Genomic DNA, 27182 nt, shown 5'->3' with positions numbered 1-27182 from the left:
TGCCCTACATTAAGTACCAACCCCCCACCTCTCTGTTGGGTTATAACACGCTTGGCTCGTTAGCTGCTAGCGCCATGTCTCTCTTTAACGAGACATAATGAGATGATTAGGATGGGATTTATAAGACGATGCCGTCCTCTCCTTGTGCCGCCCCCCCAAGGTTCACTCAACCCAGGCCAAACTTTTACTGGCTGCTTCTTAAATGGCAGCTTTTTCCCTATAGGACTCTGATCGTAGTGCACTATCTAGGGAATAGGACTCTGGTCGTAGTGCACTATCTAGGGAATAGGACTCTGGTCGTAGTGCACTATCTAGGGAATAGGACTCTGGTCGTAGTGCACTATCTAGGGAATAGGACTCTGGTCGTAGTGCACTATATAGGGAATAGTACTCTGGTCGTAGTGCACTATATAGGGAATAGGACTCTGGTCGTAGTGCACTATATAGGGAATAGGACTCTGGTCGTAGTGCACTATATAGGGAATAGTACTCTGGTCGTAGTGCACTATATAGGGAATAGGACTCTGGTCGTAGTGCACTATCTAGGGAATAGGACTCTGGTCGTAGTGCACTATCTAGGGAATAGGACTCTGGTCGTAGTGCACCATCTAGGGAATAGGACTCTGGTCGTAGTGCACCATCTAGGGAATAGGACTCTGGTCGTAGTGCATTATCTAGGGAATAGGACTCTGGTCGTAGTGCACTATCTAGGGAATAGGACTCTGGTCGTAGTGCACTATCTAGGGAATAGGACTCTGGTCGTAGTGCACTATATAGGGAATAGTACTCTGGTCGTAGTGCACTATATAGGGAATAGTACTCTGGTCGTAGTGCACTATATAGGGAATAGGACTCTGGTAGTAGTGCACTATATAGGGAATAGGACTCTGGTCGTAGTGCACTATATAGGGAATAGTACTCTGGTCGTAGTGCACTATATAGGGAATAGGACTCTGGTCATAGTGCACTATCTAGGGAATAGGACTCTGGTCTAAACTAGTGGACTATATAGGGAATAGTACTCTGGGCGTAGTGCACTATCTAGGGAATAGGACTCTGACCGTAGTGCACTATATAGGGAATAGGGCTCTGGTCTAAACTAGTGGACTATATAGGGAATAGGACTCTGGTCGTAGTGCACTATATAGGGAATAGGACTCTGGTCGTAGTGCACTATATAGGGAATAGGGCTCTGGTCTAAAGTCGTGTACCAAATAGGGAATAGGGCTCTGGTCTAAACTAGTGGACTATATAGGGAATAGGACTATTGTCTAAAGTAGTGAACTATATAGGGAATAGGACCCTGGTCTAAAGTAGTGCACTATATAGGGAATAGGACTCTGGTCTAAAGTCGTGTACTATATAGGGAATAGGGCTCTGGTCTAAACTAGTGGACTAAATAGGGAATAGGGCTCTGGTCTAAACTAGTGGACTATATAGGGAATAGGACTCTTGTCTAAAGTAATGAACTATATAGGGAATAGGACCCTGGTCTAAAGTAGTGCACTATATAGGGAATAGGGCTCTGGTCTAAACTAGTGGACTATATAGGGAATAGGACTCTGGTCGTAGTGCACTATATAGGGAATAGGACTCTGGTCGTAGTGCACTATATAGGGAATAGGGCTCTGGTCTAAAGTCGTGTACCAAATAGGGAATAGGGCTCTGGTCTAAACTAGTGGACTATATAGGGAATAGGACTATTGTCTAAAGTAGTGAACTATATAGGGAATAGGACCCTGGTCTAAAGTAGTGCACTATATAGGGAATAGGACTCTGGTCTAAAGTCGTGTACTATATAGGGAATAGGACTCTGGTCTAAACTAGTGGACTATATAGGGAATAGGGCTCTGGTCTATAGTAGTACCACTATATAGGGAATAGGACTCTTGTCTAAAGTAATGAACTATATAGGGAATAGGGCTCTGGTCTATACTAGTGTACTATATAGGGAATAGGGCTCTGGTCTATAGTAGTGCACTATATAGGGAATAGGGTTCTGGTCTAATGTAGTGCACTATATAGGGAATAGGGCTCTGGTCTAAAGTAGTGTACTATATAGGGAATAGGGCTCTGGTCTATAGTAGTGCACTATATAGGGAATAGGACTCTGGTCTAGAGTAGTGCACTATATAGGGAATAGGGCTCTGGTCTAAAGTAGTGCACTATATAGGGAATAGGGCTCTGGTCTAAAGTAGTGCACTATATAGGGAATAGGCCTCTGGTCTAAAGTAGTGCACTATATAGGGAATAGGGCTCTGGTCTATAGTAGTGTACTATATAGGGAATAGGGCTCTGGTCTATAGTAGTGTACTATATAGGGAATAGGGCTCTGTTCTATAGTAGTGTACTATATAGGGAATAGGGCTCTGGTCTATAGTAGTGTACTATATAGGGAATAGGGCTCTGTTCTATAGTAGTGTACTATATAGGGAATAGGGCTCTGGTCTATAGTAGTGTACTATATAGGGAATAGCGTCGGGTCTAAAGTAGTGCACTATTTCGGGAATAGATTTCCATTTGGGATGGTTTTGTCTTCTGCATTGTTTTTTTCTCTTCACATTTCCCGCCTAGAAGATTATCGCTGCCATGGGAAGAAAGAAGAGAGGCCATCAATAAGCTTTTGTACCCAGCTGCCCCACAGTGGTAATATATCTATTATGGCTAACCCAAACACTCTGTTTGGTGGTTTTACGAGCAGCACTGAAACAATCGGGTACTGCATTCCCAATGCAACCTCTACAATGACCAATCACACAGCTGTATCTCTGAACTGTCATAGCGTATATGAAAACAAAATTGTCCTATCACCATGTTCTAAGCAATGTCTTCCAATGCATTGATTCAGGGAAGCTGCCGCGAATGTCTTTTATTTGTTCTTGGTCTTTGCATTTTTCTATGATAAAATAACTAATCTATCTCAAGGCCATCAGACTGCTAAACAGCTTTTATCTCAAGGTCATCAGACTGCTAAACAGCTTTTATCTCAAGGCCATCAGACTGCTAAACAGCTTCCATCTCAAGGTCATCAGACTGCTAAACAGCTTTTATCTCAAGGCCATCAGACTGCTAAACAGCTTTTATCTCAAGGTCATCAGACTGCTAAACAGCTTTTATCTCAAGGCCATCAGACTGCTAAACAGCTTCCATCTCAAGGTCATCAGACTGCTAAACAGCTTCCATCTCAAGGTCATCAGACTGCTAAACAGCTTCCATCTCAAGGCCATCAGACTGCTAAACAGCTTCCATCTCAAGGTCATCAGACTGCTAAACAGCTTCTATCTCAAGGCCATCAGACTGCTAAACAGCTTCTACCTCAAGGCCATCAGATTGGTAAACAGCTTCTATCTCAAGGCCATCAGATTGTTAAACAGCTTCTATCTCAAGGCCATCAGACTGGTAAACAGCTTCTATCTCAAGGCCATCAGACTGGTAAACAGCTTCTATCTCAAGGCCATCAGACTGCTAAGCAGCCATCACTAGCACATTAGAGGCGTCTACCTATAGACATAGATTAGGAATCTGGTAGCATTGGAATTTCTAGCTGCACTTTTCAGCAATGACACTCAACACGGTATTAACATCAGGTTTAAATACCGTGTTTGAGAGGCTAAACAGCTGACATTAATATCAGGTTTAAATACCATGTTTGAGAGGCTAAACAGCTGACATATTAACATCAGGTTTAAATACCATGTTTGAGAGGCTAAACAGCTGACATATTAACATCAGGTTTAAATACCGTGTTTGAGAGGCTATACAGCTGACATACTAACATCAGGTTTAAATACCGTGTTTGAGAGGCTATACAGCTGACATTAATATCAGGTTTAAATACCATGTTTGAGAGGCTAAACAGCTGACATATTAACATCAGGTTTAAATACCATGTTTGAGAGGCTAAACAGCTGACATACTAACATCAGGTTTAAATACCGTGTTTGAGAGGCTATACAGCTGACATATTAACATCAGGTTTAAATACCGTGTTTGAGAGGCTATACAGCTGACATACTAACATCAGGTTTAAATACTGTGTTTGAGAGGCTAAACAGCTGACATTAATATCAGGTTTAAATACCATGTTTGAGAGGCTAAACAGCTGACATATTAACATCAGGTTTAAATACCATGTTTGAGAGGCTAAACAGCTGACATACTAACATCAGGTTTAAATACCGTGTTTGAGAGGCTATACAGCTGACATATTAACATCAGGTTTAAATACCGTGTTTGAGAGGCTATACAGCTGACATACTAACATCAGGTTTAAATACCGTGTTTGAGAGGCTATACAGCTGACATTAATATCAGGTTTAAATACCATGTTTGAGAGGCTAAACAGCTGACATATTAACATCAGGTTTAAATACCATGTTTGAGAGGCTAAACAGCTGACATACTAACATCAGGTTTAAATACCGTGTTTGAGAGGCTATACAGCTGACATATTAACATCAGGTTTAAATACCGTGTTTGAGAGGCTATACAGCTGACATACTAACATCAGGTTTAAATACCGTGTTTGAGAGGCTATACAGCTGACATTACTATCAGGTTTAAATACCATGTTTGAGAGGCTAAACAGCTGACATATTAACATCAGGTTTAAATACCATGTTTGAGAGGCTAAACAGCTGACATACTAACATCAGGTTTAAATACCGTGTTTGAGAGGCTAAACAGCTGACATTAATATCAGGTTTAAATACCATGTTTGAGAGGCTAAACAGCTGACATACTAACATCAGGTTTAAATACCGTGTTTGAGAGGCTATACAGCTGACATACTAACATCAGGTTTAAATACCGTGTTTGAGAGGCTAAACAGCTGACATTAATATCAGGTTTAAATACCATGTTTGAGAGGCTAAACAGCTGACATATTAACATCAGGTTTAAATACCATGTTTGAGAGGCTAAACAGCTGACATACTAACATCAGGTTTAAATACCGTGTTTGAGAGGCTATACAGCTGACATATTAACATCAGGTTTAAATACCGTGTTTGAGAGGCTATACAGCTGACATACTAACATCAGGTTTAAATACCGTGTTTGAGAGGCTATACAGCTGACATTACTATCAGGTTTAAATACCATGTTTGAGAGGCTAAACAGCTGACATATTAACATCAGGTTTAAATACCATGTTTGAGAGGCTAAACAGCTGACATACTAACATCAGGTTTAAATACCGTGTTTGAGAGGCTAAACAGCTGACATTAATATCAGGTTTAAATACCATGTTTGAGAGGCTAAACAGCTGACATACTAACATCAGGTTTAAATACCGTGTTTGAGAGGCTATACAGCTGACATACTAACATCAGGTTTAAATACCGTGTTTGAGAGGCTAAACAGCTGACATTAATATCAGGTTTAAATACCATGTTTGAGAGGCTAAACAGCTGACATATTAACATCAGGTTTAAATACCATGTTTGAGAGGCTAAACAGCTGACATACTAACATCAGGTTTAAATACCGTGTTTGAGAGGCTATACAGCTGACATATTAACATCAGGTTTAAATACCGTGATTGAGAGGCTATACAGCTGACATACTAACATCAGGTTTAAATACCGTGTTTGAGAGGCTATACAGCTGACATTAATATCAGGTTTAAATACCATGTTTGAGAGGCTAAACAGCTGACATATTAACATCAGGTTTAAATACCATGTTTGAGAGGCTAAACAGCTGACATACTAACATCAGGTTTAAATACCGTGTTTGAGAGGCTATACAGCTGACATATTAACATCAGGTTTAAATACCGTGTTTGAGAGGCTATACAGCTGACATACTAACATCAGGTTTAAATACCGTGTTTGAGAGGCTATACAGCTGACATACTAACATCAACTCCACTATACAGAGTAGCTTCAGAAAATAATATTGATTTTATATAGCGATACAGTGAACGAGTTTATTAGGAAGTGCATTGGAGATGTTGTACCCACTGTGACGATTAAAACCTACCCCAACCAGAAAACGTGGATAGATGGAAGCATTCACGCAAATTTGAAAGTGTAAACCACCTCATTTAACCAGGACAAGAAGACTGGAAATATGGAAGAACACAAACAGTGTAGTTCCCTCCGCAATACAACCAAGCAGACTAAATGTCAGTATAGGGACAAAGTTGAGTCCCAGTTCAGCGGCTCAGACACAAGACATATGTGGCTACAGACAATCACGGATTATAAAAGGAAAACCAGCCATGTCACGGACACCAACGTCTTGCTTCCGGACAAACTAAATACTTTCCTTGTCAGCTTTGAGGATAATACAGTGCCACCGACGTTGCCCACTGTCAGGGACTGTGGGCTCTCCTTCTCCGTGGCCGACGTGAGTAAGACATTTAAGAGTGAACCCTCGCAAGGCTGCCGGCCCAGATGGTATCCCTAGCCTCGTCCTCAGAGCTTTACAATATAGATATAATATAGATATATTCGGTCTCACCCTATCCCAGTCTGATGTCCCCACATGCTTCAAGATGGCTAGCATTGTCCCTGTACCTAAGAAAGCAAAGGAAATTGAAATAAATGACTATCGCCCCATAGCACTCACCTCTGTCATCATGAAGTGCTTTGAGAGGTAAGTCAAGGATCATATCACCTCCACCTTACCTGACACCCCAGACCCAATTAAATTTGCTTACCGCCCCAATAGATCCACAGATGATGCAATCGCCACCACACCATGCACACTGCCCTGTCCCATCTGGACAAGAGGCATACCTATGTAAGAAGGCTTTTAATTGACGACAGCTCAGCATTCAACACCATAGTACCCTCTGTGCTCATCATCAAGCTGGAGGGGCTGGGTCTGAACCCCGTCCTGGACCTCCTGACCCCCAGGTGGTGTAGGTAGGAAACAACACCTCCTCACTGATATTCAACACTGAGGCACCTCAAGGGTGCATGCTCAGCCCCCTCCTGTACTCCCTGTTCATCCATGACTGCGTGGCCATGCACGCCTCCAACTCAATCGTCAAGTTTGAAGACGACAAAACAGTAGTAGGCAACAAAACTAAGGAGATGATCGTGGGCTTCAGAAAACAGCAAAGGGAGCATCCCCCCTATCCACATCAATGGGACCGCAGTGGACAAGGTGGAAAGCTGCAAGTTCCTTGTCGTACACATCACTGGCAATCTGAAATGGTCCACCCACACAGACAGTGTGGTGAAGAATGCGCAACAGCACCTCAACCTCAGGAGGCTAAATACATTTGGCTTAACACCTAAAACCCTCACAAACCTATACAGATGCGAGAGCATCCTGTCGGGCTGTATCACTGCCTGGTACGGCAACTGTACCGCCCTCAACCACAGGGCTCTCCAGAGGGTGGTGTGGTCTGCCCTTCGCATTACCTCTGACAACCTTCACCGCCCTCAACCACAGGGCTCTCCAGAGGGTGGTGTGGTCTGCCCTTCGCATTACCTCCTTCACCGCCCTCCTGGACACCTACAGCATCCGATGCCATAGGAAGGCCAAAAAGATAACCAATGACATCATCTACCAGTGCTTGTTCACCCCGCTATCATCCAGAAGGTGAGGTCAACAGGTGTATCAAAGCTGGGACCGAGAGACTTAAAAACAGCTTCTATCTCAAGGCCATCAGACTGCTAAACAGCTTCTATCTCAAGGCCATCAGACTGTTAAACAGCTTCTACCTCAAGGCCATCAGACTACGAAACAGCTCTCATCTCAAGGTCATCAGACTGCTAAACAGCCATCACTAGCACATTAGAGGCGTCTGCCTATAGACATAGATTAGGAATCACTGGCCACATTTAGAAATGGAACACTAGCCACTTTAATAATGTCTCCGTATCTTGTATTACCCATCTCATATGTACAAACTGTACTCTATACTATTCTACGGTGTCTTATTCACTTTAATTGATTGTAAATATTGCATCTCCCATCTCATATGTACATAGAAGCACAAGCATTTCGCTACACCCGCAATAACATATGCTAATCACATGTATGTGACCAATACCACTATACCATGTTTGAGAGGCTAAACAGCTGACATTTTAACATCAATTCCACTATACCATGTTTGAGAGGCTAAACAGCTGACATTTTAACATCAATTCCACTATACCATGTTTGAGAGGCTAAACAGCTGACATTTTAACATCAATTCCACTATACCATGTTTGAGAGGCTAAACAGTTGACATTTTAACATCAATTCCACTATACCATGTTTGAGAGGCTAAACAGCTGACATTTTAACATCAATTCCACTATACCATGTTTGAGGGGCTATACAACTGATTTATTGTAGCACCTCGCCCACAATGTATGATCTGAAAATGAAAGGTTACCATATTGCTTAGTGATTGGGTTCCAGGAGAATATGGAGTGGTGGAGAACTGCGGCTTTTGACCCCATTTGACCTCATCCAAGTCTCCCACATCCTTCTATACATCCTTCATGTCCTCACAGGATCCATGTGAACATTCAACAGCACCGAATATATTCTACTCTGATGTAGACTACGCTACCGTGATGCAGTGTGTGTGTGTGTGTGTGTGTGTGTGTGTGTGTGTGTGTGAGAGAGGGGGGCTGCAGGCACAGAGAGAAAAGAGAAAGAGGCACAAAAGAGAGAGGGAGCGAGGGGACGGAGAAAGAGAGCAGAGGGAGAGAGAGAGGATGGAGATAGAGATGTGAGTGAGAGAGAGGTGAGGGAGAGAGAGAGGGGAGGAAGAGAGACAGAGAGAAAGAGAGAGAGGGGAGAGGAGGGAGAGAGAGGAGGGAGAGAGAGAGGAGGGAGAGAGAGGAGGGAGAAAGAGATGTGAGAGAGAGAGAGAGAGAGAGAGAGAGGGGAGGAAGAGAGAGAGAGAGAGAGAGAGAGAGAGAGGGAGGAAGAGAGAGAGAGAGGGAGAGAGAGAGGGAGAGGGGGAGAGGGAGACAGAGAGAGAGAGAGGGGAGGAAAGAAGAGAGAGAGAGAGAGAGAGAGAGAGAGAGAGAGAGAGAGAGAGAGAGAGAGAGAGAGAGAGAGAGAGAAACGGAGGCACAGAAAGAGAGAAATACAGTCCTGAGGGAGCAGAGGAAGCGTGACAGAGAATTCAATGCCCCTTGTCTAATGTGAAATTAGTTTGTTTGATAGGTTATATAATTATCATGTATCTATGTGTTTGGTAGGGTACACACCAGAAAAAGGTTCTAAACAGTTATTTGACTTATAACCCATATATAGAGAACAAAAATGTAAATGCAACATGCAACTATTTCTAAGATTTTACTGATTTTACAGTTCATTGAACAAAATCAGTCAATTGAAATGAATTCATTAGGCCCCTTTCATATGACTGGGATTACAGATATGCTTATCTTTTTTTTAAGGTAGGGGTCGTGGATCAGGAAACCAGTCAGTATCTGGTGTGATCACCATTGGCCTCATGCAGCAGGACACATCTCCTTTGCATAATGTCGATTAGTAGGTTGATTGTGGCCTGTGGAATGTTGTGCCACTGTTGTCGTCACAGTGTCTTTGCCCTTGATAAAATGCAATTGTGTTCAGGGTCCGTAGCTTATCCCACAACACTTACAGTTTTCTCCAGCCGAAATATAATCCTGCAGCAACAGGACATGTGAATTATTATGTTGCTAATAATTAATGTACATTTTTCAAAAGTGTAAATCAAGTCTGAATTGTCAATCAGTGGAGGCTTTTAATAATGTCTGGAAAGGGTTAAATGGATTAAACGCATTGAAAGCATGTGTTTGAGGTATTCGATTCTAATTCCACTAATTCTAATTCCACTAATTCTAATTCCACTAATTCTAATTCCACTAATTCTAATTCCACTAATTTGAATTCCACTAATTCTAATTCCAATAATTCTAATTCCAATAATTCTAATTCCACTAATTCTAATTCCAATAATTCTAATTCCAATAATTCTAATTCTATTTCCACGAGTCCCGTCCTCTCCAGGTGCCATCAATCTGGGATTTCAAAGTGCAAATTACAAAACTTTAGAATCCCTTTTAAACTGCAATTGTTAATTGTTTGGGGGGTGCAGGAAAGTTCTCTTGCAAATGATCAAATTAATATCCTACATCTGTAGCTGTGTGCATGGCCACATACAGTAGGTGTGTGAGTGTGTCTGTGTGTGTGTCTGTGTGTGTGTTTGTGTGTGTGTGTGTGTGTGTGTCTGTGTGTGTGTGTGTGTGTGTGTGCGCGCGCGCGTGTGTATGTATGTATGTGTATGTATGTATGTATGTGTGTGTGTGTGTGTGTGTGTGTGTGTGTGTGTGTGTGTGCCAATACAAATCCAATGCTTAATACAATTCCAGCCCAGGGCAACCATTTCAGCTTCTTTTCTGACTCTGTTGTTTGTATTCTAAATTTTTCTCTGGAATTGTAAATTTTGGCAATGCCATATTTTGGAGAAAGGCTCATGAACTGAACGTTCACCCTCTCCAGAAGCTGAAGGTTTCCATGGCGACAGATTTTCACCTTCTAAAATCTGCATAAAACCAACATGTACATTTTTTCCCATCAGAAATGTGTCTCCATCAAATATACCAGTTGTGGACAAAAGGCAGATAATGTGTGTGTGTGTGTGTGATGACGTAGTGCACATAAAAATACTTTTTTTTTTCTCCCGCAGTTCAATTCCCATGTGCTGACGTAAAATGGGTTTCCTTTGCGTATTCAACTCTATTGATGGTTTTTCTCACAACAACAAAAAATGGCGTTATAATAGTGAGTGTTTCCACTCTGATATTGGCAGGTATCTCGCTAACAGCTTGCAGATACTGTGCGGGTATAGTAGGGTATAGCCTACAGTATAGCCTACAGTATAGCCTACAGTATAGCCTACAGTATAGCCTACAGTATAGCCTACAGTATAGCCTACAGTATAGCCTACAGTATAGCCTACAGTATAGCCTACAGTATAGCCTACAGTATAGCCTACAATTCTTTTTATTTGTCGATGATCAAGTCACCAAAATAAAGCCGTGGATATTTATTGAAAGGAGCGTCATGACCTTTAGACCCTGTGAAGTTCATCATTTTTTATCCCACTCGGGCTCCCGAGAGGCGCAGCGGTCTAAGTGCTTTGGGCAGTACTGCAGACACCCTGGTTCGATTCTACAACCAACCGTGAGACCCATAGGGCGTCGCGAACATTGTAAATAAGAATTTGTTCTTCACTGACTTGCCTAGTTAAATAAACAGTAAAAAAAAAAAAAAAAATGTGTGTAGCCTAATAAACGGTTTCCTGAGGAGGGAGGGACGTGTCATTGCATGACTCCAAGTTTACTTCCATTCGATGGTTATTATATCAATATTTGAGCACAGACATTTCTCCCATAGTACATTTTACCCTAAAACATCTACTGTCTGTCTGTCTGTCTGTCTGTCTGTCTGTCTGTCTGTCTGTCTGTCTGTCTGTCTGTCTGTCTGTCTGTCTGTCTGTCTGTCTGTCTGTCTGTCTGTCTGTCTTTCTGTCTGTCTGTCTTTCTGTATGCCTGTCTGTATGCCTGTCTGTCTGTATGCCTGTCTGTATGCCTGTATGTCTGTCTGTCTGTCTGTCTGTCTGTCTGTCTGTCTGTCTGTCTGTCTGTCTGTCTGTCTGTCTGTCTGTCTGTCTGTCTGTCTGTCTGTCTGTCTGTCTGCCTGTCTGTCTGTCTGTCTGCCTGTCTGTCTGTCTGTCTGTCTGTCTGTCTGTCTGTCTGTATGCCTGTCTGTCTGTCTGTATGCCTGTCTGTCTGTCTGTATGCCTGTCTGTATCTGCGACCCAAAAAGATCCCACCTCATCTGGCGTCTTCTGCTTTCTCAACATTTAGTTTACTGATAAATGTTTGGTTTTCCACCGTGAAATTTTTAATCCGACATTAAAAATATAAATACATAAAAAGGTTGGACGGAAACCATAGTTACAGCGGCTTCCTCGTTTTCTTTTTCTAAATGGTTACTTCATTAAAGTTATTCATTAATTAAAATTCAATCATTTTGGGTTATGCAGATGAATGTGTAAAAGTAAAACATGATAAACCAGAGAATAAATCAGAAAAGTATCAATTAAAACTGACAACGAAATTATACTTTTGCTCCAGTCGAAAATAGATATCTATAATGTTCATCATGAATGGAATGACCAGGCCTCCCGGGTCTCAGTGGTCTAAAGCTGAGATTCTGGGTTCGAGCCCAGGCTCTGTCGCAACCGGGAGGCACACGGGGCGGCGCACAATTGGCCCAGCGTCGTTCAGGTTAGGGAGTGTTTGGCCGGCAGGGATGTCCTTGTCTCATCGCGCACTAGTGACTCCTGTGGCGGGCCGGGCGCAGTGCACGCTAACCAGGTCGCCAGGTGTACAGTGTTTCCTCCGACACATTGGTGCGGCTGGCTTCCGTGTTGGATGGGCATTGTGTCAAGAAGCAGTGCGGCTTGGATGGGTTGTGTTTTCAGAGGTCGCATGGCTCTCGACCTTCGCCTCTCCCGAGTCCGTACGGGAGTTGCAGCAATGAGACAAGATAGTAGCTTCTAGCAATTGGATACCACGGGATTGGGGAGGTAAAAAATAAATATATATATATAAAAGTAAATGTAATGACCCTTGCTCTTCATGGTCTTGTAAGATGATGATGTAACACAACAGGTCTGATTATCAAGCCTGTCAGAAATCCTGTAAACATGTGATGTAATCAACATGACGTGGGAAATTAGCATATTGTCAGAATAGAATGTCAGTCAGTCATCTGAAAGAAGGAAAAGAACACTCATAAAGAAGGAAATATACTCTTCCAATTGTTGTTTTGATTATAATCATCATCATCATCATCATCAGATTAGCATAGTCGCCGGTAAAAACAAAATGTCTGCCTGTGACATATTCAATGTAAATGCAATGTACTATTTCTCAAAAAATGTGTCAATGGAAAACCAACAAAAAGTAGTATTACATTCCCTGACAGGCAATGCAATAGGAGATGTTGATTTCAGGAGAATGTGAAGGTAAAAACACAATGGCTTGGTTTTTGTTTGTTTGTTGTTGTTGCCCTTTCATATAGTTCTCCCACATTAACCAAGGTGATTGAACAGTAACCGTGGGAAATAAAGTGGCTATTAAACTGCGTCTAATTCAATGGGTCCACTCTATCATCGTGATGAAAACAGCATGGATCTAACTGTGAATCTAACTGTGAATCTAACTGTGAATCTATCTGTGAATCTAACTGTGAATCTAACTGTGAATCTAACTGTGAATCTAACTGTGAAGGCTCTCCATATAGACTGCAGATTTAAAGATGAGGTGTAAATCCACGTCTATTTCAACAGGTCCACTCTATCATCGTGATGAAAACAGCATGAATCTAACTGTGAATCTAACTATGAAGGCTCTCCATATAGACAGCAGATCTAAAGATGAGGTGTAAATCCACGTCTATTTCAACAGGTCCACTCTATCATCGTGATGAAAACAGCATGGATCTAACTGTGAATCTAACTGTGAAGGCTCTCCATATAGACAGCAGATCTAAAGATGAGGTGTAAATCCACGAAAGCATTATAATACCCTGTAAGAATGTATCAGTACCTTGCTCTTGTTAGTCATATTAACCGGGTTTCCTCTTGTCTCTCTTTTGAAGTTATTAAAAACCAACACATTGTTATTCCTTTCATTTATCAAAGAACTGAGCAAATAAGGTTTGCATCGTTGCAAGGTAACCCATGTCTGTGGAATGTAATGTTAGTGAGTTATTGTCCTAAATGTAAAAGGTCACCTCATTAATGCAAATGCATAGGAATATTATAGTGTTTACCCAAAACATGTCCTGAATATTGTCCTCTTTTCATCCGCAGGCCAAGAGCGGATTGGGACGGACTCTAAGTACGAGCAAGAGGGGAAGGTTCAGTTTGTGATCGATGCTGTGTACGCCATGGCCCACGCCCTTCACAACATGCAGAGAGACCTGTGTCCCGACGTCTCTGGGATCTGTCCCGATATGGACTTGGCCGGGGGCAAAAAACTGCTCAAGTACATTCGCAGTGTCACGTTCAATGGTAAGTATAGTTACGATGTGATGAACACCTCTTTTCCACAGCCTGATGAGTCTCTTTAGTCTCTTTAGACTCAACTATTGGGGAAATATTTAGGCGAAGTGTTGGTAAACTTTTTAGCCGAACTGTTGGTCTGATATTTATCAGAACTGTTGGTCTGATATTTATCAGAACTGTTGGTCTGATATTTATCAGAACTGTTGGTCCGATATTTATCAGAACTGTTGGTCTGATATTTATCAGAACTGTTGGTCTGATATTTATCAGAACTGTTGGTCCGATATTTATCAGAACTGTTGGTCTGATATTTAGCCGAACTGTTGGTCCGATATTTAGCCGAACTGTTGGTCTGATATTTAGCCGAACTGTTGGTCCGATATTTAGCCGAACTGTTGGTCCGATATTTAGCCGAACTGTTGGTCCGATATTTAGCCGAACTGTTGGTCCGATATTTAGCCGAACTGTTGGTCCGATATTTATCAGAACTGTTGGTCCGATATTTAGCCGAACTGTTGGTCCGATATTTAGCCGAACTGTTGGTCCGATATTTAGCCGAACTGTTGGTCCGATATTTAGCCGAACTGTTGGTCTGATATTTATCAGAACTGTTGGTCTGATATTTATCAGAACTGTTGGTCTGATATTTATCAGAACTGTTGGTCCGATATTTATCAGAACTGTTGGTCTGATATTTATCAGAACTGTTGGTCTGATATTTATCAGAACTGTTGGTCTGATATTTATCAGAACTGTTGGTCCGATATTTAGCCGAACTGTTGGTCCGATATTTAGCCGAACTGTTGGTCCGATATTTAGCCGAACTGTTGGTCCGATATTTAGCCGAATTGTTGGTCCGATATTTAGCCGAACTGTTGGTCCGATATTTAGCCGAACTGTTGGTCCGATATTTATCAGAACTGTTGGTCCGATATTTATCAGAACTGTTGGTCCGATATTTAGCCGAACTGTTGGTCCGATATTTAGCCGAACTGTTGGTCCGATATTTAGCCGAACTGTTGGTCTGATATTTATCAGAACTGTTGGTCCGATATTTAGCCGAACTGTTGGTCTGATATTTAACAGAACTGTTGGTCCGATATTTAGCCGAACTGTTGGTCTGATATTTATCAGAACTGTTGGTCTGATATTTAACAGAACTGTTGGTCCGATATTTATCAGAACTGTTGGTCTGATATTTATCAGAACTGTTGGTCTGACATTTAACAGAACTGTTGGTCCGATATTTATCAGAACTGTTGGTCTGATATTTAGCAGAACTGTTGGTCTGATATTTAGCAGAACTGTTGGTCTGATATTTATCAGAACTGTTGGTCCGATATTTAGCCGAACTGTTGGTCCGATATTTAGCAGAACTGTTGGTCTGATATTAATCAGAACTGTTGGTCTGATATTTAGCAGAACTGTTGGTCTGATATTTAGCAGAACTGTTGGTCCGATATTTAGCCGAACTGTTGGTCTGATATTTATCAGAACTGTTGGTCCGATATTTATCAGAACTGTTGGTCCGATATTTAGCCGAACTGTTGGTCTGATATTTATCAGAACTGTTGGTCTGATATTTAGCCGAACTGTTGGTCTGATATTTATCAGAACTGTTGGTCTGATATTTAGCCGAACTGTCGGTCTGATATTTATCAGAACTGTCGGTCTGATATTTATCAGAACTGTTGGTCTGATATTTATCAGAACTGTTGGTCTGATATTTAGCCGAACTGTTGGTCTGATATTTATCAGAACTGTTGGTCTGATATTTATCAGAATTGTTGGTCTGATATTTAGCAGAACTGTTGGTCCGATATTTAGCAGAACTGTTGGTCCGATATTTAGACGTCAATATTAGTTAAATAAATCTACTGCTGCCAGAGATAGGGCTGCAACAATGTCTTTCATTTGTGAAGTATACAAACAAATACCGGACCATGTTCACACTGTAGGAAGTGATGTCATAACAGACCATGTTCACACTGTAGGAAGTGATGTCATAAGAGACCATGTTGACACTGTAGGAAGTGATGTCATAACAGACCATGTTGACACTGTAGGAAGTGATCTCATAACAGACCATGTTCACACTGTAGGAAGTGATGTCATAACAGACCATGTTCACACTGTAGGAAGTGATGTCATAACAGACCATGTTCACACTGTAGGAAGTGATGTCATAACAGACCATGTTCACACTGTAGGAAGTGATGTCATAACAGACCTTGTTCGCACTGTAGGAAGTGATGTCATAACAGACCTTGTTCGCACTGTAGGAAGTGATGTCATAACAGACCATGTTCACACTGTAGGAAGTGATGTCATAACAGACCATGTTCACACTGTAGGAAGTGATGTCATAACAGACCATGTTCACACTGTAGGAAGTGATGTCATAACAGACCATGTTCACACTGTAGGAAGTGATGTCATAACAGACCATGTTCACACTGTAGGAAGTGATGTCATAACAGACCATGTTCACACTGTAGGAAGTGATGTCATAACAGACCATATTCACACTGTAGGAAGTGATGTCATAAGAGACCATGTTCACACTGTAGGAAGTGATGTCATAACCGACAATGTTCACACTGTAGGAAGTGATGTCATAACAGTGTTTACAAGGAGAAAGTATATAAAGGGCTCTTTTGTACACAGTAGGAAGTAAAAGAGAAGCCTAATTGACAGGCAACACAGTTCTGGTTTGTTTGCGGAGTTATTCAGGCAGCAGCTAAGGTAAATGCGTAAGACATGATAATGGTGTTTGCTGCTCATAGCTCCCCCCTCGTCCTGGAGAATGCAACATCCAAAGCAAGTTTACACAGGATATCTTATTGACTGTGTGGAAGAGACAAGGCCACAGAGGGAAGCTGTGTTCTAAATGGCTGTTCCCTATAGGGCTCTGATCAAAAGATGAGCACTATCTAGGGAATAGTATGCCATTTCAGACACAGACAAAGACTCTGAGGCACAATATGAGGAGAAAAAAAACGTTTTAGGAATTGATTGGATTTAGTGGAGGTAGAGAAAAGACCATGTTTATAATTTGAGAAAAACAATGTCCTCTATTACACAGACGTCAATGTTGTGCAGGTGAGTGAGGACCCAAAAGCGATTTAACAAAAACAGAGTCCTTTAATGTCAAAACACAGGGAAGACATAGATCCTCTTCAGAAGTATTGAATGGCAAAACATTGAAAACACTTTAAAAACACCTTGTATGAGGTTGTAGCACGAGGAATAAAACACCTTGTATGAGGTTGTAGCACGAGGAATAAAACACATTAAAACACCTTGTATGAGGTTGTAGCACGAGGAATAAAACACCTTGTATGAGGTTGTAGCATGAGGAATAAAACACCTTGTATGAGGTTGTAGCACGAGGAATAAAACACTTTACAAACACCTTGTATGAGGTTGTAGCACGAGGAATAAAACACCTTGTATGAGGTTGTAGCACGAGGAATAAAACACTTTACAAACACCTTGTATGAGGTTGTAGCACGAGGAATAAAACACTTTACAAACACCTTGTATGAGGTTGTAGCACGAGGAATAAAACACCTTGTATGAGGCTGTAGCACGAGGAATAAAACACATTAAAACACCTTGTATGAGGTTGTAGCACGAGGAATAAAACACCTTGTATGAGGCTGTAGCACGAGGAATAAAACACCTTGTATGAGGTTGTAGCATGAGGAATAAAACACCTTGTATGAGGTTGTAGCACGAGGAATAAAACACCTTGTATGAGGCTGTAGCACGAGGAATAAAACACCTTGTATGAGGCTGTAGCACGAGGAATAAAACACCTTGTATGAGGTTGTAGCACGAGGAATAAAACACCTTGTATGAGGTTGTAGCACGAGGAATAAAACACCTTGTATGAGGTTGTAGCACGAGGAATAAAACACCTTGTATGAGGCTGTAGCATGAGGAATAAAACACATAAAAACACCTTGTATGAGGTTGTAGCACGAGGAATAAAACACCTTGTATGAGGTTGTAGCACGAGGAATAAAACACCTTGTATGAGGTTGTAGCATGAGGAATAAAACACATTAAAACACCTTGTATGAGGCTGTAGCACGAGGAATAAAACACATTAAAACACCTTGTATGAGGTTGTAGCACGAGGAATAAAACACCTTGTATGAGGTTGTAGCACGAGGAATAAAACACATTAAAACACCTTGTATGAGGTTGTAGCACGAGGAATAAAACACCTTGTATGAGGTTGTAGCACGAGGAATAAAACACCTTGTATGAGGTTGTAGCACGAGGAATAAAACACCTTGTATGAGGCTGTAGCACGAGGAATAAAACACCTTGTATGAGGCTGTAGCACGAGGAATAAAACACCTTGTATGAGGTTGTAGCATGAGGAATAAAACACATTAAAACACCTTGTATGAGGCTGTAGCACGAGGAATAAAACACATTAAAACACCTTGTATGAGGTTGTAGCACGAGGAATAAAACACCTTGTATGAGGTTGTAGCACGAGGAATAAAAAAGAAGGACACAAAGACCTCTGAATATTTTGTAGCTCAATTTCTCTTCCAATGATCCTATTTTCATAACCTGCTAATATTTTCCTCTGGGAAGAAACGGCTACGCAATTAGCCGACTCTGCAAGGTGCTAATTGGCTTTGTAGGCATCTTATAAAGCTCCCTACACATCATCTATTAACTCTCACATTTGTTTTCATATAACGAGGCGAGATACAGTACCAGTCAAATGTTTAGACACACCTACTCATTGAAGGGTTTTATTTGGACTATTTTCTACATTGTTGAATAATAGTGAAGACGTGTTGTGTTATTTCATAGTGTTGATGTCTGAACTATTATTCTACAAGGGAGAAAGTAGTAAAAATAAAGAAAAACCCTTGAATGAGTAGGTGTTCTAAAACTTTTGACTGGTACTGTGTATATATGGTACAGGTCGGCAGGCAGGCTTAGGGACAGGCAGAGTGGTCACATTTACATTTACATTTAAGTCATTTAGCAGACGCTCTTATCCAGAGCGACTTACAAATTGGTGCATTCAGGCAGAGTGGTCAGGCAGGCTTAGGGACAGGCAGAGTGGTCAGGCAGGCAGGTACAGGGTCAGGACAGGCAGAGTGGTCAGGCAGGCGTGCTCAGAGTCAGGACAGGCAAAGGTTAAAATTGAGAGAGCAAGAAAAGAGAGACAAGGAAAAGCAGGCGCTGAGACACAAAAGTCAAACAAACAAGACCAACTGGCAACAGACAAATAGAGAACACAGGTATAAATGCACTGGGGATAATGGGGAAGATGGGCGACACCTGGAGACAATCACAAGGACAGGTGAAACACATCAGGGTGTGACACCAAGTGACTTGCAGCTGTAATTGCTTCAAAAGGTGGCTTTACAAAGTAATTACTTTTGGGGGGGGATAGTTAAGCACGCTCAAGTTTTCTGTTTTTTTTTTGTATTTGATTTCTTGTTTGTTTTACAATAAAAAAAAAATATTTTGAATCTTCAAAGTGGTAGGCATGTTGTGTAAATCAAATACAAAATCGCCCCAAAGTACATTTTTATTCCAAACAGAGAGCTGTACAGGTCAGTGTGTTAGACAGAAAGAGAGCTGTACAGGACAGTGTGTCAGACAGACAGAGAGCTGTACAGGTCAGTGTGTTAGACAGACAGAGAGCTGTACAGGTCAGTGTGTTTAGACAGACAGAGAGCTGTACAGGTCAGTGTGTTAGACAGACAGAGAGCTGTACAGGTCAGTGTGTTAGACAGACAGAGAGCTGTACAGGTCAGTGTGTTTAGACAGACAGAGAGCTGTACAGGTAAATGTGTCAGACAGACAGAGAGCTGTACAGGTCAGTGTGTCAGACAGACAGACAGAGAGCTGTACAGGTCAGTGTGTTAGACAGACAGAGAGCTGTACAGGTCAGTGTGTTAGACAGACAGAGAGCTGTACAGGTCAGTGTGTTAGACAGACAGAGAGCTGTACAGGTCAGTGTGTTTAGACAGACAGAGAGCTGTACAGGTCAGTGTGTCAGACAGAGAGCTGTACAGGTCAGTGTGTTAGACAGACAGAGAGCTGTACAGGTCAGTGTGTTTAGACAGACAGAGAGCTGTACAGGTCAGTGTGTCAGACAGACAGAGAGCTGTACAGGTCAGTGTGTCAGACAGACAGAGAGCTGTACTGGTCAGTGTGTTAGACAGAGAGCTGTACTGGTCAGTGTGTCAGACAGACAGACAGAGAGCTGTACAGGTCAGTGTGTTAGACAGACAGAGAGCTGTACAGGTCAGTGTGTCAGACAGACAGACAGAGAGCTGTACAGGTCAGTGTGTTAGACAGAGAGAGAGCTATACTGGTCAGTGTGTTAGACAGAGAGCTGTACAGGTCAGTGTGTTAGACAGACAGAGAGCTGTACAGGTCAGTGTGTTAGACAGACAGAGAGCTGTACAGGTCAGTGTGTTAGACAGACAGAGAGCTGTACAGGTCAGTGTGTTAGACAGACAGAGAGCTGTACAGGTCAGTGTGTCAGACAGAGAGCTGTACAGGTCAGTGTGTTAGACAGACAGAGAGCTGTACAGGTCAGTGTGTCTGACAGACAGAGAGCTGTACATATCAGTGTGTTAGACAGACAGAGAGCTGTACAGGTCAGTGTGTCAGACAGACAGAGAGCTGTACAGGTCAGTGTGTCAGACAGACAGAGAGCTGTACAGGTCAGTGTGTCAGACAGACAGAGAGCTGTACAGGTCAGTGTGTTAGACAGACAGAGAGCTGTACAGGTCAGTGTGTTAGACAGACAGAGAGCTGTACAGAGGCCGATACTTCCTCCTCTATAACTCCTTCACCCCAGAGACAGAGGGAGATACTTCCTCCTCTATAACTCCTTCACCCCAGAGACAGAGGGAGATACTTCCTCCTCTATAACTCCTTCACCCCAGAGACTGAGGGAGATACTTCCTCCTCTAAAACTCCTTCACCCCAGAGACAGAGGGAGATACTTCCTCCTCTATAACTCCTTCACCCCAGAGACAGAGGGAGATACTTCCTCCTCTATAACTCCTTCACCCCAGAGACTGAGGGAGATACTTCCTCCTCTATAACTCCTTCACCCCAGAGACAGAGGGAGATACTTCCTCCTCTAAAACTCCTTCACCCCAGAGACGGAGGGAGATACTTCCTCCTCTATAACTCCTTCACCCCAGAGAAAGAGGGAGATACTTCCTCCTCTATAACTCCTTCACCCCAGAGAAAGAGGGAGATACTTCCTCCACTAAAACTCCTTCACCCCAGAGACGGAGGGAGATACTTCCTCCTCTATAACTCCTTCAACCCAGAGACAGAGGGAGATACTTCCTCCTCTAAAACTCCTTCACCCCAGAGACAGAGGGAGATACTTCCTCCTCTATAACTCCTTCACCCCAGAGACAGAGGGAGATACTTCCTCCTCTATAACTCCTTCACCCCAGAGACAGAGGGAGATACTTCCTCCTCTATAACTCCTTCACCCCAGAGACAGAGGGAGATACTTCCTCCTCTATTACTCGTTCACCCCAGAGACAGAGGGAGATACTTCCTCCTCTATAACTTCTTCACCCCAGAGACAGAGGGAGATACTTCCTCCTCTATTACTCGTTCACCCCATAGACAGAGGCCGATACTTCCTCCTCTAAAACTCCTTCAACCCAGAGACAGAGGGAGATACTTCCTCCTCTAAAACTCCTTCACCGCAGAGACGGAGGGAGATACTTCCTCCTCTAAAACTCCTTCACCCCAGAGACAGAGGGAGATACTTCCTCCTCTATAACTCCTTCACCCCAGAGACAGAGGGAGATACTTCCTCCTCTATAACTCCTTCACCCCAGAGACAGAGGGAGATACTTCCTCCTCTAAAACTCCTTCAACCCAGAAACAGAGGGAGATACTTCCTCCTCTAAAACTCCTTCACCCCAGAGACAGAGGGAGATACTTCCTCCTCTATAACTCCTTCACCCCAGAGACAGAGGGAGATACTTCCTCCTCTATAACTCCTTCACCCCAGAGACAGAGGGAGATACTTCCTCCTCTATAACTCCTTCACCCCAGAGACAGAGGGAGATACTTCCTCCTCTATTACTCGTTCACCCGAGAGACAGAGGGAGATACTTCCTCCTCTATAACTTCTTCACCCCAGAGACAGAGGGAGATACTTCCTCCTCTATTACTCGTTCACCCCATAGACAGAGGCCGATACTTCCTCCTCTAAAACTCCTTCACCCCAGAGACGGAGGGAGATACTTCCTCCTCTAAAACTCCTTCACCCCAGAGACAGAGGGAGATACTTCCTCCTCTATAACTCCTTCACCCCAGAGACAGAGGGAGATACTTCCTCCTCTATAACTCCTTCACCCCAGAGACAGAGGGAGATACTTCCTCCTCTAAAACTCCTTCAACCCAGAAACAGAGGGAGATACTTCCTCCTCTAAAACTCCTTCACCCCAGATACAGAGGGAGATACTTCCTCCTCTATAACTCCTTCACCCCAGAGACTGAGGGAGATACTTCCTCCTCTATAACTCCTTCACCCCAGAGACTGAGGGAGATACTTCCTCCTCTAAAACTCCTTCACCCCAGAGACAGAGGGAGATACTTCCTCCTCTAAAACTCCTTCACCCCAGAGACAGAGGGAGATACTTCCTCCTCTAAAACTCCTTCACCCCAGAGACAGAGGGAGATACTTCCTCCTCTATAACTCCTTCACCCCAGAGACTGAGGGAGATACTTCCTCCTCTAAAACTCCTTCACCCCAGAGACAGAGGGAGATACTTCCTCCTCTAAAACTCCTTCAACCCAGAGACAGAGGAAGATACTTCCTCCTCTAAAACTCCTTCACCCCAGAGACAGAGGCAGATACTTCCTCCTCTAAAACTCCTTCACCCCAGAGACGGCGGGAGTCGAGGCATCCGTCAGCATGTGAGAAGAGATAATGAAGCATGAAGCGACTAGCTAGCAAGGGGCAACAGGCTTCGATCCGCCGCCCACACAGCAACGCAGGCACAGCAGGGACTCTGCAGTCACACTCTTTTGTACTGTCTTGGTATCTTCCCATAATCACCCCTGTCACTGTTGCCATAAAATCTCTTCCCTTAAAAATATCTCTGGACAAACTAATCTTGATATGACTTTAAGAGATACTTTCAAGCATACAGGTGTATCATGGAATAAACAAGGAGTCTATTAAGCAGTTAAATGTCCTAGTTACTGTTGTGTGATTAACAGAGTTTATATAGAAGTACCATCTCTGTAGGAGGATTCCATATTCTATTACTGGGTCCAGATTGCCAAGCTAATTCTTGAGCTGAGTATGTTATGTACTGTAGGCTATATTTAGTTCCGTGTATATGTACGTGTGATGATTGTGAGGCGCTATACAAATGAGACAGTCACACAAGACGAGGACTTCAAATAGGCCTATGGCACGTCAAGGGAACTGTAGCCTACTGTTCAGATGGGTTAACAGGAAACTGACATCTGGACACGGACTGTACGTCTGTGACCTCTTAATATGAACTCCTGTAGAATGAAGAATTTCTTGCAGTAAAATGTTACACTAAAATGTTAGGCAACATTTTTAATTTATTCATTTATTTCTGCATCTCCCGAGAAGATAGTATTTCAACCAGAAACATAGTAGAAATCAACCAGTGTATCTAAAAATCAGGCAACAATATATTCCTGCACCCCCTGTCAAAAACATTGTTCTTACGTCTTTGAATGTATCCTATTAGCACATGTTTTATATTTGCGGGTTAGGGCCTCCGATTTTCACTTCATCACATATAGTCGGGTGGTTGCGGACAGATTACTAGGAATTGTGGGTGGGTCAACCTTCTAACAGGCACCTTCAAAACAATTACAGAGTTTAATGGCTGTGATAGGAGAAAGCTAAGGATGCATCAACAACACTGTACTTACTCCATAAAACTAACCTAAATGACAGAGTTTAATGGCTGTGATAGGAGAACACTGAGGATGGATCAGCAACATTGTAGTCACTCCACAATATACATCTAATGGGTAATGGGTAAATATTGTGCAATCAAGGTGTGCAAACACTCGGAGATTTACCCAGAAAGACTCACAGCTGTAATCGCTGCCAAAGGTGATTCTAACATGTATTGACTCAGGGTGTTGAATACTTATCTAATCAAAATATATATTAGTGTTTTATTTTCCATAACTGTTTCTTCCACTGAGACATTACAGACTCTTTGTGTAGATCGTTGACAAAACAACAACAACTCAATCCATTTTAATCCCACTTTGTAACACAACAAAATGTGTGGAAAGAAATCAAGGGGTGTGAAAGGTCCTGTATACATGCACCAGTCAGGCATGTTCATGTGTATCTTATGGGGATTGGTAACCTCATTATATGGCTAGCTTTTCGAGGGCGCGGCTTGCTAAGATGGCGGCCGTGTGTGTTTTCGAGAGACAGGGGTCCGGTCTCGATGTGAGCTGGTGAGGGAGAAAGAGGTAATGCTAAGCCTGTCAGCAACTCTAACCAAGTGATTATATGTGTAACGGATGTGAAACGGCTAGCTTAGTTAGCGGTGGTGCGCGCTAAATCGGTGACGTCACTTGCTCTTAGACCTTGAAGTAGTGGTTCCCCTTGCTCTGCAAGGGCCGTGGCTTTTGTGGAGCGATGGGTAACGATGCTTCATTGGGTGACTGTTGTTGATGTGTGCAGAGGGTCCCTGGTTCGCGCCCGGGTATGGGCGAGGGGACGGTCTAAAGTTATACTGTTACATATGTTCATGTTAGGAAACACAGCCTTTTTACAAAGTGCAGCGTCAAGTTGTGCCGTTGCTCCCGTTACAGGAAGTGCTGGGACGTCAGTGAATTTCAACAGGAACGGTGATGCTCCGGGACGTTACGACCTGTTCCAGTATCAGATCAACAACAACAGCTCCCCGGGGTACAAGAACATTGGACAGTGGACAGAGACATTACAGCTCAACGTGAGTACGATGATGTGTGTATATGCAAGCGGAGGGATTTGAACCAAGGTCTCCCGCGTAGTAACCCATCGTCTTAAAACCATTACACCATTACACCAAGAGGGCATCCTAGTGGTCTGAGTGTGTCTTCGACAGGGATACTCTGTTACGTTATTGTGTGCATGTTGAGTTTGTCTACTCTCTCCTAGTACTCTCTCCTCGTACTCTCTCCTCGAACTCTCTCCTAGTACTCTCTCCTCGTACTCTCTCCTCGTACTCTCTCCTCGTACTCCCTCCTAGTACTCTCTCCTTGTACTCTCTCCTCGTACTCTCTCCTCGTACTCTCTCCTCGTACTCCCTCCTAGTACTCTCTCCTAGTACTCTAACCTTGTACTCTCTCCTCGTACTCTCTCCTAGTACTCTCTCCTCGTACTCTCTCCTAGTACTCTCTCCTACTTCTCTCCCCTCGTACTCTCTCCTCGTACTCTCTCCTAGTACTCTCTCCTTGTACTCTCTCCTAGTTCAGTCTTCTTCTTTTTTCTTCTTCTGTGGATTTAATATGGCGATTGGCAACCAACTTTAATGTGTATTACTGCAAAAGACTGGAGTGTGGTTCTCGTTCATCTTTTATTCACCCACGTGTGTATATGTCTATATGCTCCTAATAACCAGAGAGGAGATGGGAGAGGCAGGACTTGCAGTGCACCAGGCACTAAAATAAATGTACGCTCTATTATAGCGCCTGGCTATGCAGATGCTCATTGACGCGCGTGAGCAGTTTGGATGAAATGATTCATGCTTGCGCACACAATGTTGCCGGTGTGGTCAGCATGTAAAAAGAATCATACAACGGGTGGGTCTAATCCTGAATGCTGATTGGTTAAAACCACATTCCATTCCGTGTCTATTCCATAAATTACCACCGGTTAAATCTATGACGTTAAAATGCCTATTTGCTCTGTTCCATCTGACTGGACAATTCACTGTCTCATCAGCCCAGCCAGGCAATTTATAAACTTGATCTCCACTAGACATTATCTCACATTTCTTTTAGACTAACATTTAGTTTTCAACAGCGGAGAATAAACATTCCTGCCTGTCTCGCCAACATTTGCAAAATTGTTTCAAAATTCAAATTCGATCTACAGTAATGAACGTGTCGGGAGTCGGGACGAGACAGACAGACAGGCAGGCAGCGCTTCTCAGCCAGTCGAAATCAAGAATTAGCTGGCCATTTATAGGGAATAGGGTGCCATTTATAGGGAATAGGGTGCCATTTATAGGAAGCCATTATTAGGGAATAGCATGCCATTTATAGGGAATAGCGTGCCATTTATAGGGAATAGGGTGCCATTTATAGGGAATAGCGTGCCATTTATAGGGAATAGCGTGCCATTTATAGGGAATAGCGTGCCATTTATAGGGAATAGGGTGCCATTTATAGGGAATAGGGTGCCATTTATAGGGAATAGCGCGCCATTTATAGGGAATAGCGTGCCATTTATAGGGAATAGGGTGCCATTTATAGGGAATAGCGTGCCATTTATAGGGAATAGCGTGCCATTTATAGGGAATAGCGTGCCATTTATAGGGAATAGGGTGCCATTTATAGGGAATAGGGTGCCATTTATAGGAAGCCATTATTAGGGAATAGCATGCCATTTATAGGGAATAGCGTGCCATTTATAGGGAATAGCGTGCCATTTATAGGGAATAGGGTGCCATTTATAGGGAATAGGGTGCCATTTATAGGGAATAGCGTGCCATTTATAGGGAATAGCGTGCCATTTATAGGGAATAGGGTGCCATTTATAGGGAATAGGGTGCCATTTATAGGAAGCCATTATTAGGGAATAGCATGCCATTTATAGGGAATAGCGTGCCATTTATAGGGAATAGCGTGCCATTTATAGGGAATAGGGTGCCATTTATAGGGAATAGCGTGCCATTTATAGGGAATAGCGTGCCATTTATAGGGAATAGCGTGCCATTTATAGGGAATAGGGTGCCATTTATAGGGAATAGGGTGCCATTTATAGGAAGCCATTATTAGGGAATAGCATGCCATTTATAGGGAATAGCGTGCCATTTATAGGGAATAGCGTGCCATTTATAGGGAATAGGGTGCCATTTATAGGGAATAGGGTGCCATTTATAGGGAATAG

At 42.7% G+C, this 27182-nt stretch overlaps 1 protein-coding gene across 1 annotated transcript in view; it reads left to right on the top strand.

The window, feature by feature from the left end:
- Positions 1–27182, top strand: part of LOC115120214 (metabotropic glutamate receptor 7-like) — a 398512-nt gene that overhangs the window by 243962 nt on the left and 127368 nt on the right. The window contains exons 6-7 of the mRNA XM_065000748.1: positions 13841–14041; positions 24899–25038. Coding sequence (XP_064856820.1) covers positions 13841–14041; positions 24899–25038 — 341 coding nt within the window. The remainder of the gene's footprint in view (positions 1–13840; positions 14042–24898; positions 25039–27182) is intronic.

Source organism: Oncorhynchus nerka, linkage group LG15, assembly GCF_034236695.1.
Source record: "Oncorhynchus nerka isolate Pitt River linkage group LG15, Oner_Uvic_2.0, whole genome shotgun sequence".
Taxonomy (NCBI): domain Eukaryota; kingdom Metazoa; phylum Chordata; class Actinopteri; order Salmoniformes; family Salmonidae; genus Oncorhynchus; species Oncorhynchus nerka.
Note: the sequence above shows the minus strand (reverse complement) of the source record. Positions and strands in the feature narration are given on the sequence as shown.